This window comes from Catharus ustulatus, chromosome 22 (assembly GCF_009819885.2).
Source record: "Catharus ustulatus isolate bCatUst1 chromosome 22, bCatUst1.pri.v2, whole genome shotgun sequence".
Classification (NCBI taxonomy): Eukaryota; Metazoa; Chordata; class Aves; order Passeriformes; family Turdidae; genus Catharus; species Catharus ustulatus.
Genome location: NC_046242.1, coordinates 6,536,518 through 6,556,921, shown reverse-complemented (window position 1 = coordinate 6,556,921; position 20,404 = coordinate 6,536,518). Strand labels below are relative to the sequence as shown.

General features: G+C 42.1%; 1 protein-coding gene across 6 annotated transcripts in view; it reads left to right on the top strand.

Moving 5' to 3' along the window:
* The window catches only part of CUX1 (cut like homeobox 1), a 268,976-nt gene that overhangs the window by 33,479 nt on the left and 215,093 nt on the right, over window positions 1-20,404 (top strand). For all 6 annotated transcript variants that reach the window (XM_033077920.2, XM_033077921.1, XM_033077918.1 and 3 more), the window contains exon 2: window positions 16,873-16,983. In XM_033077920.2, coding sequence (XP_032933811.1) covers window positions 16,873-16,983 — 111 coding nt within the window. The remainder of the gene's footprint in view (window positions 1-16,872; window positions 16,984-20,404) is intronic.

The following is a 20,404-nucleotide window of genomic DNA, read 5'->3' as shown; positions in this document are numbered from 1 at the left end:
AAATATCCTATAAAATACATAGTTGAGCTGCTCTAAGTTTAGGGCTGAATATTCTTTCATGATCTTTTTGGGAAAGCAGCCACAACTTGAGTCAGACTTTCCAGTTCAGTATGTCTTGGTTCCAGAATGATTAAGTTCATCAGCCTGACTAAAAGTGAAGTCCTGGTTCTTGCTCCTGTGTGCTGAACTCATCCAAGTGCCCTTGTCCTTGCACCTCCCCTGTTTGGGGAGCCAGGTGACCCAGCCTTGATACCCCCCTGGCAAAGCTGCATCACTGTGGGCCTCAAATAGAAAAATATTTGTGATCCTGGAGCGTTTGAAACTCATCCTTGCAGGAGTCCAATTAAATAAATTAGGCCTGGATTCAAAGTATTAAAAAGAAAAATCTATCAATCACACTGTTTAAGAGTATGGGCAGAGAAAAGCCCAAAAGCTCTTTTTCTCCCTTTTTTTTCCCTGCCCCCCAAAAGGGAAGTTCAGAGAGAAACTGGTCTGTGTAAGTGTTTAGTTCTCTGTGGTGAAGAAAAATAAATGTTTTTGTAAAATTTGCACTTGTGGGGAAAGAGAGAAAAGAGAATAATGAAGATGAGTGCTGAACACAGTGATACGTATGTGGTCCCTGCTTGGTTTTTTGTGGAAAAAAATAATTATGTAGCAAAATAAATTATGTACACTCTGAGAAGCACTTGTTTTCTTTCTTGATCTTGTTAAAGCATTTCTTAACACAATGGCTTTTTTTCCTCAAGTATTAGCATTAATTACTGAAAATGTTAATAGGTTTTGTGGATTGTACAAGTGGGAAGACTAGCAACAACCTGATATTTCAAAAGAAAATAATATTCCATCCTCTAGATTCAAAGATAATTCAGGAAAGTAATAAAAGCTTGTGAAATCATATGGAAGAAAGCTTTATGTCACTTCACTCCTTTATCAGATAGAAAGCAAATACCTCATTTCATTGGCCAAAAACTGTGTCTTGGAAAATGACCCTGTAATTTTTTATTTTGCAAGTCCCTGACTTTCATGGATTGCAGTGGTCTCTTCCCTCCCCTCCTGGGCAGAAATCTCACACCCTCTGAGTCTCGGGGCGTTCTGGCACTGGGGGCTGCTGCCTCCTGCACCAGCCATCACTCTGTAAATCACACACTGCAGGGCTTCATTAAAAATTTGGAGAACCATCTTATGACTGGGCTGATGATCTCATTTTATCCATACATGGTACTTATTAAATAAATACCTTTGAAGCATAGGAAACCGTCTGGGAACTGACTTGTGTTTCTTCCTCTGCTCTGTTATCTTAATTTGATTGGTAGGACAGAAGTCCCAAAAATATTTTCTAAGGGAAATATACATTGGAAATAAAGCAGTGCTATTCTTAGCTCTCTTTGCAAACTTCCTAATTTTTTTTTCTTCACTTTTTTTATTTTTTTTTCCCCTTGAGACTTTGCTGTTCTTCAGGTGCTTTAACTTTGTATGTACCCTGATTTCCCCCGAGGGGAGAATTTGTGAAGTCCTGAGCACGTTTCAGACCTGACTCCAAGGCAACAGGAGGTTTTCCAAGAACTAATTCTGGCTCTTTCTGTGTGAGTCCTCATCAGCACATTTTTTTGCTGTAATGAAACAGTGAATAAACCTGAGTATTTTTGGTAACAGTGGTACACCACACCTCTAGGGAGCCTGTCCTGTGAGGCTGGGTGTGCTTGGAGACTCAGGAATTGCACACCTTGTGCATGTTTGTGCTTCAGTCATGAGGAAGTGTTTGTGCCAACAGGTCGGGACAGAAGCTCTTGGGAGTGAGCTCTTATTGTTTCACCAGGAAAAATAGCCAGGCTCTCACCTTCTGTGCTTATTAACTGGTTAGCTGGAAGGCAGAGCTATGAAACCTGACTGAAGGTGTTTGGGATTGCAGAGAAGAGATCCTGCCAGTGTGGGCACATTGGATGCTCCATGAGAAGGGGCTGTCACCCACACTGTGTCCTTGTCCTTGTCCTGCACAGCACTGGGGCTCCCCAGTGATGAAGTTCCCCATCATGATCTCTCAGTGCTGAACCGATTCTGCAATGAAAATGCCACTTGTGACCATCCCAGAGAATGATTTTGGCTGTTCTTCCTTCATTCAGACTGTCAGTCTTTGCTTTAGCAGAGTGTTGCTTGCAGCATTACATGAGCTCTTACTTGCCAGGCCTTGTAGAGGGCTCCTGCATTAGTAAATGCTTTGCACAAGGAACTAGCTACTCATCTAAGCCTTAATTTTTACATATTGGTGTTGTTGCCTGTGCAAAGCTAGCCTCTGTATTTGACAGAGGGAGCAGCAGCTGGAAAAGTCCTGATGAAGAGGAGGAGGAACCAAGCACCCAGCATTTAGCCCAGTGTTGCTGCACATTGTGTTCTGGACTTCCCAAATTGGATTGAACGTTTTGATTGAAAAGATTGTCAGCACTATGCAAATGAGAGGGGGAAGTGAAAGTGCATCTCATGCAAGTAATTCCTATGTAGATAATTTGCCATAAAAATTTATATTGCAGTCCTTAAAACCTTCAGAGATTTATTCTGTCTAGGGAAAGGTGATTTATATGGTATTAAAACACTTTTTATGTTCCAGTCCTTTAGATTTAATGTTTATTGCCTATAAAAATGAAATCTTCCTGTGGATATTTAAAAGTTTTGGTACTGTGTGAAATATATATTCAGCTTAGAATCCGAAATGCTTTAGAGATGCAGTAAATAAATGATGGAGTGTTACCTCAGGTTCACCAGCCTCGGCAGTCCAGCCTTACTCCAGGGCTGAATCCATTATGTAGGTGGCATTCTGCTTACCTTAGACATATGGTAAAGGAGAGCATGTAATGACAGAAGTAATGTGTAATTTTGTCATTCTGTTTTGGCTGACTGTTTAGGGTGCTTTGTATATTTGGTTTTTTTGACTGATGTGCGTAGTCAGTATAAAAATGCAGCAGTAGCTTTATTCCTTACCCACAAAGGGCTGGATTAAAGCACAAGATTAGGGCACACTGCAGGAGTGTCAAAAGAAGGAAAGGCATTTTGCATCATTTCTCTAAATATCCTCTAGCCCTGGTAATGGGGGAGCAGGACCAGCAGTGCAGGGCTGCTGCAGTCCCTGTGGATAGATGGGCAAGGAGGAGACTATTTCACATCTAATTGTTGGTGATTTTTGCCATCTCTGTTATTGTCTGGGCAGAGACACAGAGTGTACTGCTTTGAAAGCATAATTCCCAACCTCACCCTCTCCTCTTTTATCATAGACAATTTTCTAGAGCATAATCTATCTGTCTAGAAATGTATCAAATACAAAGCATGGAGGATAGAGCAGCAGATCAAGTGAGGCTTTAACAAAAATAGGAAAGTGTGTGTAGGTGGTTGTTTTGCCTTGTAGCTTCTGTAATGGTGGTGCCCTGGAGAAGTAACTGAGGTAACACACTTTGCTTCTTCCCAAACATTTCCCAGCATTTCAGGGTCCATCCCCAGCAAACCTGAGCCAGTGCAACCCTAACCAGTGTCCTGCTGGGTGCTGGGGGAGATGGAGGAAAGGCTGGCAAGTCCTTTGGGGATTTTCTGTCTGCAGCTGCAGCTGGATGGCTGCACATGGAGCACAAAGATTAAAGATTGATTTACAGTCAGGTAACTCATACACCCAGCGATGATGCACAAATAGCACTGAGGGCTCACCAGAGTGCTTCCTTTACACCAGCAGCCAGCTCTCCCTTCCCAAATTGCTGTTTTCTAGCAGGAATTTAACATTCCTGTGGGTGCCTGGCCGGATTCCCCTGGAGCCCCAAGCTCTGGTCCCGGCGTTCTCACACCTCTGCCTCCTCCCCATGTGGGAAGGGATGGGATGCAACTGGGATGTCGCAAGGCCAGGCAGCCAAGGGGATGGCAGCAGTTCAAGAGGAGCTCTGGTGAAATTCCCAGGGCTGTGAGTGTCTGTGCCCTGGCACGGGAGAGCCAAGGAAGCGTTGGAGTGGCAGCAAAAGTCAGGGATGTAAATGCAGCACTTGATGCTGCATGTTCAGCAAAGGTGTTTTGTTTGGTGTTTGGAGGCGAAGCCAGCCAGGTGTCCTCAGGTCTGAGAGGGTAAGGCAGCTCTTGCAGACAACAAAACATACCAAAGGAGTATTTGAATAAAACCTCTATTTAGAAAATACACAAGCAACCAACCTCCCAACAAAACCTAACACACCCCTCCCCTCCACTTTTATTCTGGACTGCAGAAGAACTTTGGGAAGCCAGGATCATACTCTAAATATCTTTTTGCTAGGTGTTGTGAAAGAAGTGCTTATAGGGTTGAGAAATATAATTTAGCTAAACTTAAGTGGAAAACAATAGCTGAAAAAATACTCAGGCATTAGCTGGTGGTTGTTGGTCTTGGTTCCCTCATTGTCCAGGTTTACATCTCTAACCTGAGGTGAGTGCTGCATTTCAGGCTTTCTCTTCCCCCAGTGCTGGTTCTGTAGATCCAGAGAGTTTTCTTCAAGGTGTTCTCACTCATCTGCTTTGGATGCCTGTCCATAATCCAAAAATTAAACTCTCACATTTTTGTGTACTGAAATCTGAAAATCCTTAAGAGGTTTTAGGCTCTCTGAGATGCTGCTGCAGATGTCTACAGATGTCTTTGTGTAGAAAAAATATACTGTTTTATTCCGATTATCCTTTGTACTTATCACCCAGATATACTGCCAAAACTCAGCTCTGGTGGTCTGATAATACCATGGTTTTGTGGAGTTTCATATTTGTTCACTTGCTGCTTTTACAATAAGCTTAGCAGCTACATGTACACCCAGAAATGAGTTTTCTTTTAAACACATAGATATTCTTTAGCTACATCTTTTTTTCATCTTTTCCTAATCATGAAGGATCTAAACTGAGCAAGAAAGAAAATCAGATTCAAAGTGAAACCTCTGTTGTTTAATACAATGTGTAGCATGTTGTGTCATCTCAAAAAAGGCATTTTTGGATGGGTTTCATATTGTCAGGCCTGGGGCTTTATAGTGTTCCATCGGTTTTCTCAGCAGAAGTGTTTGCTGGCATTTGCATGAGGGTGTCCAACCTCTTGTCTGCATATATGAAAGCTAAAATTTGGCTTCTCTTCAAGAGTGTCTAGATAAAGGATGGAGGTACTAGAGGCAGTGACAGAGAGAATAGCTCAGAGGTAATCCAGCTATTTATTTGTGGTTTGCTGAAAAAGCACATGGGGATGGAGAATGGCATCAGCAACTTCAGGCTCTTCACTAAAAACCTGAAGTTTGCTGCTCTAGGTCACAAATTCAGTACTGGCTTGGGGTCAAAAATGTGTTTCTGATTAAATACATAATATAGATAGGAAATTGTTCTTGAGGACCTGACTTTTGTTCCTAAAGGACTCTGATAGTCCTGGAATCATAAAATAGTTGGGTTGGAAGGCACCTTGAAGATCATCTACAGCCACAGCAAAAGAGAGGGGAGGTATTTCCATTTTATCAGGAAGTGGTGCTCTTTATTTCAGTTTTCTTACAGAGGGAGAGATGTGTGTGTATTTATATATGGACTGAAAATCGCTGTATGACAGAGTGCCTGGCAAAGACACAAACAGAAATGATTTCTTGGTAACCAGATCACTTGTGTCCCTGGTACATCATCTACCTCCCCAAACTGTCGGGAAGCAAAAATTACTGTATTGGAGATAACTGTATTTGTAGTTTCTTTCTGAGCATGGGGAGGGAATGAAGTAATCTGTTCCATCAGCTTGTAAAACTGAGCTAATTAACAGACAATCAGCACTGATTGAGACAGCTGCATTCTTTACTGCGGGATTGTAAACACAGAGTCTTCACAGAATTGTTTTTACTGCCCTAAAGTGCAAGAAATTGAAATTGTATTTGATAGCCAAAATTAAGGACTTTTTAATGCCAGTGTATCATAGCGAGGTTGACAGTGCCACTGCAGCTAAATCTGTTGTTTTCATTCTAGGGTGATTTGTTACAGTGAATAGTGAAGGAATTCTGTAAATTATCACCAAACATTTTTTTTCTAGTTAAAAGAAAGTCTTTTAGCTGTCCTATCTACCTTAGTTGTGATCATGGAGCAAGTAGATATTGGCTGTCCATGGCTTGGTGCCTCCTTGGAGGCATCTCCTGACTGGAAATGCCAGATTTGCAGTGTTCAAAAACTATTTTATAAATGCCTTTCTTAATACTTCACTTCTGGAAGGTCTTTAAATATTTCCTGATGTACAGTTTAGGGTATGCTATTAGAAATGTTGGTGTAAAAACAGTCAGTCCATGTTAAAAATACAGAGAATAGTCCTTGTGGCTCTGAACCAGCACCATTATTAGCATGGAGCATGTTAGTTTTTGTTAAATGCAGTTCTGGCTGCTGTCAGCTCCAATCCAGCCTCCTTGTGACTGTACATCAGCTAATTTTACTTCATGAGTCAATTCTGCTATTTTCCTTTTCATGTCACAGAAAATGAGCTTAACTAAGTACTGCAATATGTTGTTGGGAAACACCTAGAAAAGGCATTCTGCATTCCACCGCCTCTGCCTCTTGATTTCAGTTCAGTGTGAAGTGGGGTTGGTATCTATTTATGCTGGACTGTGATCATTCAGATTAAACATAAAAACATGTAAAAAATCTCTGAAAGGCTTCAGAATCTGGTCTTCTCTTTAATTGTCCAAAATGTGACTTTTGCTGTCGGCATTAAATGCCAGATATACATTTCTCATCGTGTGTTGTCATGCCAAACTGAGTCAGTGTTTGGGATTTAGATCAGAAAGGATACTAAGATGCCTAAATGGGACTTTTTAGTAATAGGAAAAGCCTAAATAAAGAAATTGTTGCTTTCTTGTTTCCTATTTATATCTATAATTTTTTAGAAAACATCCACCAATTGCATTCACAGGCAACTTCTCAAAAAAAAAGCTGTGTTTTTCCCATCATGGGAAACTGCCTAAACCTTACAGCAATGCCCAGAAAGTCAACAAACTCAGACCAAGGGAGGAAGCATGTTAGTCAGGAGTCAAGGACCGTTCCCTGGAAACCCTCTGCCAAATACTCTTCCTGCTGAAATTGTTTATCAAACAGCAATTTCATTTGCCAGTAATTTTCTTCTGATCTTGTTTTTGTTACTACTGATTTCTTAACACAAGTTCCCCATCCAGCTTCCTCTGTGTCTCTGTCCTGTGCCCGCTGCTCCGTGGGGCTGCTGAGCACAGGGAGCAGAGATCTCCAGTGAAGGAAAAAAAAATCAGAATTTAAATGTGTCCCTGGATCAGCAGTAAAAGGAGAGGTGAAATTGGGCCTGCTAGAAAGAGGCCACTGGACAGCATCTCCATTATATATTTTATAGGTTTTCCCTAGTGCACATGCCTGTGGTTTAGGATTTTAAACTCATAACAACAAAAAATTCCAAGTTATGCCTAGCCCCATCTTTCCAAACCATATTTGTCATGGTAGGATAGTTTATTCATCCATTATCCCATTTTTGCAATGCCCAAAAAACATGAGAAGGGAGCAAAACACGAGGTGATTAGTTCAAGTCCATGGTAATTTTTTCCCATCCCTGAAGGAATTACTTTGTTGAAATGTGGTTTTAAAAGTATTTTTAGGTTGCTTTTTTAGTGTGTATTTATACTTTTGTTGGTAAATATTTTATATCCCAATGTTAGGAAACAGCTGAAATAGCTATGGGATTGGAAATTGCATTTGTATGACTGAAGGAATATTGAGTGGTAGCTGGGATGGACTCAATCTGTAATGGTTAACCTTGTTTTAAAAAATTAAAATTAATAACACACATTTAATCAAATTAAAATTGTGAATTTTTGTTCTAGAAGACAGCATAGGTAGGAGTTGGAAGAAGTTGAGCAAAAAGTCAAAAATCTTGAGTTGATTTTTTTTTTTTCAAACAGCAAGTTCTCAGAACTCACACTGAAGCACACCTTTGTGTGTATATATATTATTGATTTATTGGTGGCAACCTGTATAGCAAGTTATAAATCCTGGTCTGTGTTACAGGACGTGTCTTGCTTAAAGCCTGGTCATGCTTCATTTACCAGCACAGCTTAGCTGGAAATGGGAGTAACTCAATACTTTAAATGATGTAACAGAGCCTAGTTAAAGAGTTGAGCTTTCTGATATTTAAACCACTCTTTTAAGACTATGTTTTACTTTGATCTGTGGTCAAAAGAATTATTTAATGTAACTCATGAATCTGATCTTTCTTGGAAATAAGACATTTGCTGAAGGTGTGTTATTACAGAATGGCAGCATAATCCCCTTCCACCTGAGCATGGGCTGCTGCATTTGGGGTCAGACAAATGGCAGGAGGAGTGCATTCAGTAATTTGTACTTAATCATCAATTAATTGCTTTTATTTTATATGCTTTTCCAATTTAAGGGCCAAAACTCTTTTTAAAATCGTCTACCAAAAATTTCACTTGTGGATCATGGGTGCTGTGCATCTCCTGGCTCCCAGTTCTGGGATCAGAAACACAGTGAAGGTGTGTTTGGGGCATGGATCTGTGCATCTCCTGGCTCCCAGTTCTGGGATCAGAAACGTGGCTGAGCTGTTGTGTTTCCCTCCGTGTCCTTCTCCATTCCCTGTCACCCATGTGTGTGGAGGGCTGAGGAGGGGACAGGGGACATTCCTCCTGCCCTACTGGCTGTGACAGAAGTGCAGGGGATGGGAAGGCTGGCCTGGCCCTGGTGGGACCCCACGTGCCACGATCTCCAGACCATGGAGAACATTTTTTGTTCTCTGTGGCCGCTTCAGCCACGGCGTAATTGCCTACTGTGGTGTGGTCAGAGCCATGGTCAGTGTGGCCACTGGCTTTGTGCTTTGGTCAGCCCTTGATCAACCAGCCAGACAGGAGGTCCAGCAGATGGACTTTTAGCTGGGTCTTGCCCAGGCAAAGGCTGTGCAAGCAGCCAAGTCCTTTGGTTTCCCATAATTTATTGCATTTGGCAGAAGAAGATGCAGTTTGAATCCCCATCACCCTGTAGCTGCCCTGAAAGTCACAAATACTGAGCTGAGACTTTTTTTTGTTTCTTTCACAGTGATTAATCAGCATGTACATGATGAACTTAATTTTATGTGTTCACAGGGTTGTATTGTGATTTTACAGCACAGCCAGTGGATGGTGGGTGAGCAGATTGCTCCAAGCTGGAGCAGCTCTCACCACTTCCCACCGTCCCCTTGCTATATCCATCCAAAATCCTCCCTTCTGGGAAGCCTCACTGCAGCAACACTTAAATTAACTCATTACTTTTTGGCTTTTTCTGTTGTGGGTATTGAAGGAACCGGTCTGAACTTCTGCTTTTAAGTGGAAGAGTGTGAAAATGATGGTGTGGGAAGTGGGTGAGGCTGTAGGCAGCTCTGCAGCCGGCTGGCTGGGGATGTGCTGTGCTGGCAAAACCAAGGGAGCCCTCTCCCCAGCAAACCCTCACTTTTTTAGGAAATTTATGTCCTTCCAAAGTGTGATGAACTGCAGTGCAAAATCAAGCAGAGTGTGAAATAACTGGTGGAGTGGGTTTGCTGACAGATTTCTCGGAGCCCAAACTGCAGGTCTTGGGGTGAGGTAATGGAAGCTGGTGGTTTCACACTGGAGCTTCACACAGCTTGGGAAAGGAGCAGGCTGGGGGATGCTGAGAGCAGGGGGTGCTGCTGGCTCGGGCAAATCCACCCTGCAGGTGCCTTTTAGCTCCCCAGTGCTCAAGGTGAGTGCTGCTGTGTCCTGGTTTGGAGGACAGGTGTCTGCTGAGAAAGGCAGGAGCTTCTCTTTGAAATGAAGAATGTAAAACCCCTCCCTCCAAATTATTATAATTTTGAAATCAAGGGGCTCTCAGGCAAAAACATGGGAATTAGGAATAACAGTTCTTTACTAGGGAAATTAAAATAGAACTACAGTACTACAAAGAAACAAACCCCAAACCCTGACACAGTCAGAGTACAACCTGACACCCGTCAGGCAGGGTGTTGGCAGCAGTCCCATTCCATGGTGGCTGCATCCTCCTGCAGTGACAGATGTGGCTCAGTTGGAGCAGTGCTCCTGTACAAGGTGCAGTTTCCCTCCGGAGCTCCAGTGGTGATGTGGAGAAATCCGGTTTTCCTCAGGAGTCCAGTGGAGAAAGGGGCTCCCTTAGTGTCCCAAACCCTCTGTTTTTATCTTGGTAAGAAATGTTGGGCTCTTCCCCCTGGCTGGAGCAACTCCCAATGGGATGCAGTAATTTTATCAGTCCCACAGTGGGACTCAATGGCCATGAGCAGAAAATGACTGGCTGGAGGAAGGATGGGTTGTGAAAAGATAAAGAACACTGCCCTGCCTGGTTTCAATGGATGGCCCATTAGCAGAATATCTCCCATGGAGATCAGGATCACTGCCCCACCCTCAACAGATGGTGATAGAACAGATACCTTTTATCACACCCTGGAGTGTAACCCAAGACATGCTGCTGTAGGGCTGAGGTGAGGGTGGGCCTGGAGGGAACAAAATGATTCATGACCGGGGTAGAAACTGAGGAGCAGGAGGAGGAGAGAAGCTTTGGGGTGAAGATAGAGGGTGCTGTGAATGAAGCCTGAGCTTCATTGTTCATTATTTCTGCTGAGAGCTCAGAGCACATCACCCACGTGGTGCTGCTGAGAGCAGGGCTGGACACCCTCGGGCCTGGCACTCGTGCAGTCATTGTGCACCTGGGTTTGAGGGGATGGAAACAGGGAGTAAATAATGCTGGAAGAAGAAAAAAACTGACTTTTGAAACAAATAGCCAATGTTTCATTATTTTCTTGAGTGAGAGAAAAGGCTTGTTGAGTACAGACCTTTGGCATTGGATACTCTCCAGCTCTTTGCATTTTCTAAAAAAGTTTTGAATTCAAGGTGTAGAAGAAAAGACAGGAATAATCATCTTGGCTCTGGCACTGCCAAGCTTCCCCCCTCACAGTGCATTTGTTGCTGGTATCTATATTTGTGTGGCTTCTTTCTGCTGATTGTAGCTCCTTTTGCAAAGCCAGTGCTGCCTTTCCCCTCTTGCAAGATAGTTTGATGGGCATTGCCTACATTTGTGGCACTGGCTGTTGTGAGCAGGTAAAGCCACAACACCCTTTCTTTTTACATTTTCCCTTTTTTTTTTTTTTTTTTTAAGCCTGCTAATTAAGATAATTTTATCGATGGCTCCATTAGCACCTCTGTTCTTGCTCTCTTTGTTCTGTGCAGTGGCCACCACACACATTGACTCCCTGTCCCAAAAGTATTGCGTAGGGCCCTAAATTTGTTCCAGTTAAAGCTTGTTTAAAAACTTACTTCGAGTCAAATTGCTTCAATATGCAGAAATAAAAAATGTTTATTGAAATTTTCTAACTAATTCTGCATGTGAAAGGTACTTGCATCAGTTTGCCAAGTGGCAAAATGCTTCCTAAGAAATGTGTTTTAATGCTTGTGGGTATTTACAATTTTTTTTCCTTCCTCTGGAGTGTAAATTACAGGTATTCTGGTCTTGTTGTTTGTTCAGCAGTCACTGTTGAGTTGTAAGATGGGATCGTGGTTCTTGAGATGTTACGCTCTTGTTGAGCTGTTTGGTCTTTCCTTTTGCTTGTTTTAGAAAGAGGCTTTACAGCAAGGCTGACACAAACTCTGCTCACAGAATCCTTACAGTGTTTTACCTTAGCAGTTTCACCTTAGAACTGGGGCTGGCCTTTTACAGTCAAAACAGACATTAATAAAAATTCCCAGTGTCAGCTCTGTGGTTTCTCCCCCCACCTCATAATCTAGAGCTTTATCAGGTGAACATGGCTTTGTTTTTCCAGAGCAGCACAGCAAGCTTGCAAAGCAGTTTATAATTTCTGAAATATTTCTGAAATACTTACATTGGCTTCTGGACAGGTGCAGACAATGGGGTTTTGAGACTGAAGGGTGGATTGCCTCAGGGAGCAGGCAGGGAAATGTAAAATTTCCCCAAGACAAGTAGGCTGTGCATGTGCAGAGTTGTGCCAGACACTTCACTGGGGTCATCCTGGCACTGGGAGATTTTCCTTTAATAGGAAATTAAAAATTGCAAAAAGCTACATTGAGAGCTTTGATAGATCTGGCAAATGCAATCCTGTGAGAGGATGAAAACAGAAATGAAACTTCTGAAAATTCCTTTCAGTAGCAGATTATCAGTGTACTGGGGAACTGATTGAACTGGTGATAAAGGGAAATACCTTGAGCACACCGAAACAGGATTTCGGGGGAAGTGGTTAATGCTACATTTACTGGCAGAAAATTCCTAATCTACGTGAAGTTGTGGTTTGTGTCGATCCTTGTAATAAGTAAAATGAGTTTTATGATGCACAGAATCATTAAGAAAAGACCTTTGAGATCATCAAATCCAACCTGTGACTGATCTCTACCTTAACAACTAAACCAGAGCACTGAGTGCCACGTCCAGTTGTCTCTTGAACCTTTCCAGGGATGGGGACTCCACCACCTCCCTGGGCAGCCCATTCCAATGCTTGACCACCTTTTGTATGAAAAAAACCTTCCTGGTGTCCTGTTCATCTCTGCAGCCATGCTTAAGGCTTTCAAAGGCTTTGCATGCATGTCTGGAAGCCTACCAGTTTGTTTTAAAGTTGTGATACGTGTTTCTTGCTGCACTGTAGGAGCTTTGTGGTAAATGCAGCAAGGATTAAACATTTAAATATGGGAGAATTACAAAAGTTTGGGTACAGTTATGTCACAGTACTTAGAGATGGTTATTACAGGTTTTTGTAACTTCTTCCATGTGGGCCATGGGAATACTGGTTCAGAGCAGAGACTGAGGACCAGTTATGGTTGTTGGAGCAGCTTTTGGGGGAATTGGGATGCTGAAGTGTGGTGGTTTCTTTGGTTGTGAAATGCCCATGGCAGGGCAGTAACTGTTAGAAGTGGGTGAGGGAACAGAAACTTCATAAATAGCCAAGAAAGTCCAATTTGTTTCAGAAATTATTTTCCTGAGTGAGTAATTTTTGGGACTCTGAGAGCAGCCACCCAGCAGCTCCCAGGTCTCAGGCATGGAAGGACTGACTTGGATATTCTTATTATGGAAAGGAAAGGCCTTGTTGTGCTGAAGTGGTCAGTGGTGCAGACCTGCTGCTGGGTGATTATCAAAGAATGCATCTGGTAGGCAAAGACATGTCAGCAGTAAAGGAAAACAACCTTGAAACTCGCCTGCAGTGAGCCTGCAGTTTCATAATTACTTGGGGTCAACCTAATTGCAGGCTGGTGCCAAGCAGGGGGATTCCACAGCCCCCTCAGTGCAGCTGTGTTTTCCCACCTCCCTGCTGAAATGTGCAGCTCCTGCTGGTCCTGGGCAGGGAGCTGATTCCATGCAGCAGAAGTTGGGAAGGATGGGATGGTTCCAGCAGGTTCCTTCTGCTCTGGTGGGTCCCCTGCAGCCGTGTCACCGTGGGGTGACAGAGGCAGGATGGACAGGCTCTGGAAGTACCTGAGTTAAGAGAACAGCAGTTCACCCCAAGGTGACTGTTGTTACACTGGATATTGGATTGACCCTCCTAGTTTTAGATTTTTCATTTCTGTACTGCCTGAAAGAAAGCTTTTAATGTTTGTTTTCTGGAGACTGCTTCTAATGACTCCCACACTTAGGAGCATAAGACTTTCTTGTCTCCTCTCCTCCCACTGCCTGCCTCCCACCTCCAGTAAATTTGTTGAAATGGGTCAAAGCAGAAACCCTGGAGAGAGTTCTTTAGTTGTCTCTGAACTGTGCCTGCCCTAAATCGATGGGACTTTGGGGCAGGGGGAGGGATAATGGTCTTGCTTGTTCTCTCAAGAAGTGCTCCAAGCAGTGACTCCTTTCTGCAGGTGGCTATTTTGGGCCAGAAAGTTCATTAGCCAGTGTTGAATCAGTGGAACTGAACTTCCAGGCTTTGAATCCTTTCCACAGCCAGGTCACTGCTGCAACACCTTTGAGCCCTGGTTTTGTTTGCTTTTCATTGGAGCCCTTTTGATTTCAAAGGTGTGAAGGATGATACTGAGACATGGGCTCCTGTTTTTGACTCTCCAACACACTTCTCTGTGCAGAATTACATCTCCTTTTACTTGTTACCTACTTAGAGAGTGATTGTAAGTATCTAAGTCAGAGTGTTACACAATACTCAGGTACCAAATGTTGAAGTTACTACTATTTACTCCTTAAAATGAGCTTGCTTGCAGAAATAATGCATTGACCACATTAAATTTTTTTTAAAGATTGGACTGTCTCATGAGATCAAATCACAAAACTATGAAAAATCTGCCATTAGTCCTTGTGGGTAATCCTGTATCTATTATTAGGCTTAAATAAATGAAACTTGCATTGTACACAGTTCAGATCAAGTAAGGAAGAAAAGATTAGTGATTTTCCAAATAGTTTTGATTTTGGTCTTATTAACCATGACATGGCTTGAAGATTTAATACCTTATTTTGTATCAGACCTGCTGCTCCTCAGCTGGAATTGCATCTTACACTCTCAGCTGCTCATCAGTGCAAGATCTGGAGCTCGTGGGCTCCAGCCCCCAGAGTCAGACAGCTCAGTGCAGTGGTGTGCTGGCAGTTCTCCTTGGCAACGTCTGTGCCTGATATATCACAGAAGGAAATGTTTTGTGGGGAGGAATTATCAGACCTGTCCCAGAAGGAATTCAGAAAGTAATGGGAAGGCGCCTGGTGTAAGTGCACCGTGGCACCGGTGTCAGTCAGGCAGTGAGGGTGAGAAAGTCCTTTGTCATTTCCTACCTGTCTCTTCACAAAATATGAAATCTATTTATTTATTAACCAGTTCTTTCTTGTCTCTAAACTTGGAAGCACAGGTCTTTAAAAGTCGTGCTTTTCCATTGGTCAGGTTCCTTGCTAGCGCTCGATATCGGAAACCAAAGCACACTTGGTTCTTTGCTCCACTGAAATTCCCTCTTACTTCATGATTTGTGTTCTCTTTGCTTGGCTCTAAATGTGTGCTTCCTTTTTAAATATAGTTTTCCAAGTTTCTGGCCGTACCAGATTGTTTATATTTTTTAAAAGCCTTCTGCTTAGCCGTTATATTGCTCTTTATAGTTCTGCTTAACCACATTGGTTTCTGTTGCTCTTTTTTCTTGCATAAACTTAGCTGGGATGAATTTCAAATGTGGTTTATCCAACTGTTAAGTATTTCCCACTTTTCTGCAATAGATTTCACATATGTTGCAGAATTCCAAACCAAGATCTGGTGGACATATTGCCCTGTTTCTTTACTCAAAGTCAGATATAGAAAGATTTTTAAGTATTTCAGTGACAATACTGAGGTCACTGATCCAACATCATGCTTGGCTTCAAATGCATTTGTCATATTGAGCTGGTTTCCAAGGATTAGGATAACTGTAGTTCATATATTTATTTTAAAATCTTAATTTTATGCTAATAAATTTAAAGGAGAAAAAAATCCTGGTCCTCTTGAGCTGGGAACTCAAAAGCTTTTTATTTTCCATCCAAAAGTTCAACTGTGGAGTTAAAAAAGACACATGTGCATCCATCCATCCTCCAAGGATTTACCCATTCAAAAATGAATCTAAAATTAGGAATTAGGCTTTTTTCAGAGTACTTAGACAGTAGTATTTGTATCTACCAACAAGTCAGACTTGACCATCTGTTTGGGGTCTGGTATTAGACCTGACAGGAGGTCCCAGCCTTGTGCTTTTGGTGCCTTACAGGTGGTTGAGTTATGAAGAAATTCCAGAAGTATGACAATTTCTGCTGGGAGATATTGGGAGTTTTGCAGGCAGGTTGGAGGCAGCTTGGCACAGGGGTGAGGTGAAGGTAGTCTTGCTCTAGTTCTCACTTTTCATGAACTTTTCTCATAGCCAGGTTTTTCTCTTTTTGAATTAATAAACAGTGCCAAATTTCTTTTCTGAATTCTTGATTCTCCCAGTGACTTGGGGAACGATGTCTGTAGCTGGGTTTGCAGGGTTTTGCCTTTATTTTTTCATATTATGCGGAAATACTGCAGCAGAGGCACAAACTGACACAGAAGATTGAGTATTGTTGGTTTATGCACTGATAAGTGACCCATTCAATCTATTATGGTGACATTTGGAGCACAACACTGAGTGGAGGAATTGGGATGGGGATAACACACTTGGAAGAAGCTGGGAAACAATGGGAGCTGTGCTTCAGCTCAGCAGAACCTGTTGGGAGATACTCTGGCATTCATCAGGTGCTTAAAAAAAGATTTGTTTTGGGGAGGAAATGGAGATAGCTGCTAATAACCTTGGTGGAATAGATTCCAATAATAGGAAAAGATAATTTTGTATTCAAATAAAGGAAAACTTAAATGGAAAAGAGCACTGCAGTGGCAGTAAGGTATTATATACAGCATGTCATGTGGGATTAAGAGTGACTGAAGTGTAACCAGTCCAGATTCAAGTATAAGGTTAACCAGTATTTGAATTAATACATTTTTATAATAGGATAACTCAAAACAGGGAAAACCAGTATCTTTAAAAAGCAGGCAGGTGAAAATAAACCTGGTTTGTATATGTCCAAAATCTGTAATCTTCACTGGACTTGGGAATTGATTAGGAGGTGTGTATTGTGTGCCATTGCTCCTGTCCTGTGTAATGCTGGGGTGGAGCCATGAATAGTTTTGAGAAAAATGGTGATGTTTTGGTTGCAAGATGGAGTCCAAAAGGTTGTAGAGCTCCACTTGCTGTGATTCAGGAGTTCACAGCCTGGTGCTTGTTCTGTGCTGCTCCCCAGCCCTTCCATCCACACATTCCCAATAACATGATGCATATATGAGGGGTTTTTTTGGTTTTTTCTTTGTTTTTTTTTATTTCTGTGACAAACACAGCTCTGACTGTATTTTTTTTTCTTTTTGTTTATATTTCTTTTTCTGAACAGAGAGAGCTCGATACCACAGCAACAATATTGGCGAACCGGCAAGATGAAAGTGAGCAGTCCAGGAAAAAACTTATTGAGCAAAGTCGTGAGTTCAAGAAAAACACTCCAGAGGTAAGCAGAAAAGCTGTCCCAGTCTCTTGCTCTAGTAGGTGGTCTTAGGCATGTGGAAGTGATGTTTTCTTCTTAATGGTTTATTTCTATAATGTTCTTGTGTGTATTGCCAGGTCCTTATCTAAACCTGCTTATCTCTGACGTTTTCCTCATCAGGGAGCTTTTGCATTCTGGAAATACTGAAATGTGGATTGATGTTTTTAGAGGAAGCATCAATACTGATCTTCAAACAGGCTTGCTCTAAATTATATAATAATGTAAAACCTAGAGAATTGCAAAAAAAAATTCTTCACCAATCCAAGCTCTCGGAGCATTTGGATGTACAAAGTGACATTTTGCTGCCTAAATAAATCTATATCAAGGGTGTAACTTCAAAGGTGCTCATTTTTCCATCAAAAATCAAATTAAGTTTTGCTGTTGATTTCACTGGAAACACAACAAGGTCAGGGCTGAGCCAAACTCCCCTGGAGCACAGGTGTGGGGTAAAACTTGCAGGGGTAAAACCAGTGGGAAAAGTGAATATTGTGTGTGAGAAGCTGGGAGTGTTTAAACTCCTCATGTGCAGCGTGTCTGTGCACAGGCATGTGCAGTTCCCTCAAACCCACGGATAATCTCACTTGGTTCCCTGCTGAAAGCAGAGCAGTGCTCAGGGCTGGCTGCCTCCTCTGTTTGTTTTGTGGATTTGGGTATTTTTTTTTCCCCCTGCTGATTGCCAGCAATCTGTTCATCCAGGAATGTTGTGGCGTTTCAAAGGCAGTTCCAGAGAACTGATCTGCCAGCACCAGCTCCTTCCAAGCCTCTTCCTGGGAGGGAAGCAGCAGGCAGCTCTCCTACCCTTCAGTGCTGCTTCTCCAGCAGCAGATGCTGCTCAGCTTCCTGTGGGTGCACAGGGAGGGATGCTGACCCAGGCAGGGCAAAGGCAGTGTGGGGAAGAGGCTGTGTTGTTTTCCTGGTGCCCTGAGGAGGCTTTGTGGGGCAGAAATCAGCTCTCTTTCAAGAAGAGAGAATTTGGGGGCTGCAGCTTTGAAGGAGCAGGACTTTTTAAAAGGAGTAAAAGAATTTGAAGAGTGAGTTCAGGAGCTGTGAGAGGGTGAGTTGATTCCCTTTGCAAACTATTGGGAAAAGAAGGAAGGAGAGAAGTGAAAGAATATGGAGAGTATAGGAAATTGTTCAGAATCCAGAAAATACATGGAATTCTGGGGCCACATTTTCAATTGTTTGCTAGAAGCTTAAATTCATACTACAAAACTTGTTTCCTGCTGCCTTCCTTTTTTTCCTATGAGTAAAATGACAAATTCAGAATGTGGCTGTAGCTGCCAGTTCCATCTGATGGCATGTTACAGATTTCAGGAGGGTTTCTTGAAGCCAGTTTTATTTCTGTGGAGCAGAAGGGGAGCAACAAACAAAAACCCCCAAGACACTTCACTTTTATAGTGCATTGTAAGAGCACCTTGGTAACTCAGTGGGACAGGAATGTACAGTTATAATTACTTTAAGAGATATAGTAGGAAATGATACACAATTAGTCCTTTCCAGTAAAGAGGATACAGAAGTTAAATCATTTGATGGAAGGTTTTAAATATTATTTTACAAAATAAAATTCTGTAGCCTCTGTTCTCTTCCAGAATACACGAGTTTTATTTATTCAGGGACTACATTTGAAACAACACTCTGAACATCCTCAGTGTTTGAGGAAATTGGGATCTCTGCTAAGTTCTACATCCTTATCTTTTGTCCTGGGGCCCCTATGAAACCACATTCCTTTATAACCTTGCATGAATTTTTTAGGTTCTTTCTTTGTCTGCATTCTGTGCTGTGGTGCTCTTCTGCAGATTTATTTCTGAAGAGCAACTTCTACATTCTCTGACAGAGAAAGAATGCAAATGGAATCAAAGAATTAGAAGAAAGTATCTTCTGTGTCTATCAGGCTATAGCCAACTTGAGATGTAATTTTTGCCCCCAGGGCCATGGAGGGAGCTCAGATGTGGAAGGTTTGTCCTGTCCAAGGGATTTGTTCTGGTAAATGTGGGTGTCCAGCTATCCCTGCTGGAAAACTGCACTGGATTTCCTCCTGACACAAAACTTGCAGCTTGTGCAGTGTGTGTTCACCTTCAGTTGTTTATTGCACTCCCAAGAAGCAGGGAGGTCTGGGAACATTTCTCAAAACTTCAGCAGTTTTGGAAATCAGAAGGCAGGGTCAGTAACTGCAGCTTTGTCTGGAAACCTCCCCAGGATGGGAAACATCCTTGAGGTGGGCAGGAATGAATGCACAGGGAGCCACTGGCATCTCCAAACCGATACATTCAAGTTGCTAAAGCATCCAACTTGCTCTTTTTTATAACAAAAGAGTTCTGTGATAGAAAACCAGCCTGGATGCAGAATGTTCTTCAGATAGATAAATAATCCAGTGTACAGCTCAATTTAAATTTCCATGATAAAGTAACAACTTTCTTGGCATTAAAAGAAGAAACAAAGCCACAAAGATGGAATTGTTGAATGTAACAAACTGTTTCAGAATTGTACTTTCCATTTTGTGTTTCACCCTGCCTGCATCCCTGTCAGTGCAGCCCTGCTTTAGGCTGTGCCAGCATCTCTTTTCCTCTCCCCTTGCCAGTCCCACCATAAATCAGGAGACAAGTGTGGATTGCTTTGACTTTCCTATTCATTGCTGCCTCTAGACTTTCCATAATATCAGCTTGAAAGTTATCTCCTGTGCAGCAGAAAAGGATTCAAAAATTGCTAATGAAGTTGAGGCTACTTCTGTTTCTTTTCACTTTAAAAATTGTGACAGAACTATTTGGGTCATTTCTGCCTTCCTTGCAAATTATCAAATTGCTGCAAAAGCAATACAATGTTTTCATGTTTGGAGGAATGACCCTAGGGCTTTTGGTATTTAAAAATGTTAAAATACTATTTCTGTCTTGGCATACTGGGAGATGACTCTGGGAAGAAGTGTCTCATGTTTGGGAACTTTACATGAACAGAAAATTCAGTAGTGGTTGTGTGGAAACTTTCAGAAAGGGTTCTTAACCTGTTATTGCAAAAATACTCTTTGTCTCCTCACACCTTTTAGGAGGTCATATCAGACCTGCTGCTCACAGAAATTTTGGAGTATTTTCAGTCTCAATTTGTTTCCCCCTGAGCAGCTACTGTGGAAGGCTGAGACTGGTCAGGAGATTACTTGAAACATCAATTTTACATGACTGTTACTTGGAAGACATCTCAAAATATATCATGTGAATTGCCAGCCTGCATCAGATGATTATTTTCTTACAGTGACAAATCCTGAACTGTTGTGACCAACTGTGGTATTTCTGGGGTATTTTAACCTCTGTGAAATTCTTGTTTTGCTTAATCCTCTCCTCATATGTCAGTTCTAGTGTGAATAACAGAATGTCTGAATGACCATCCTTCAGAGTTG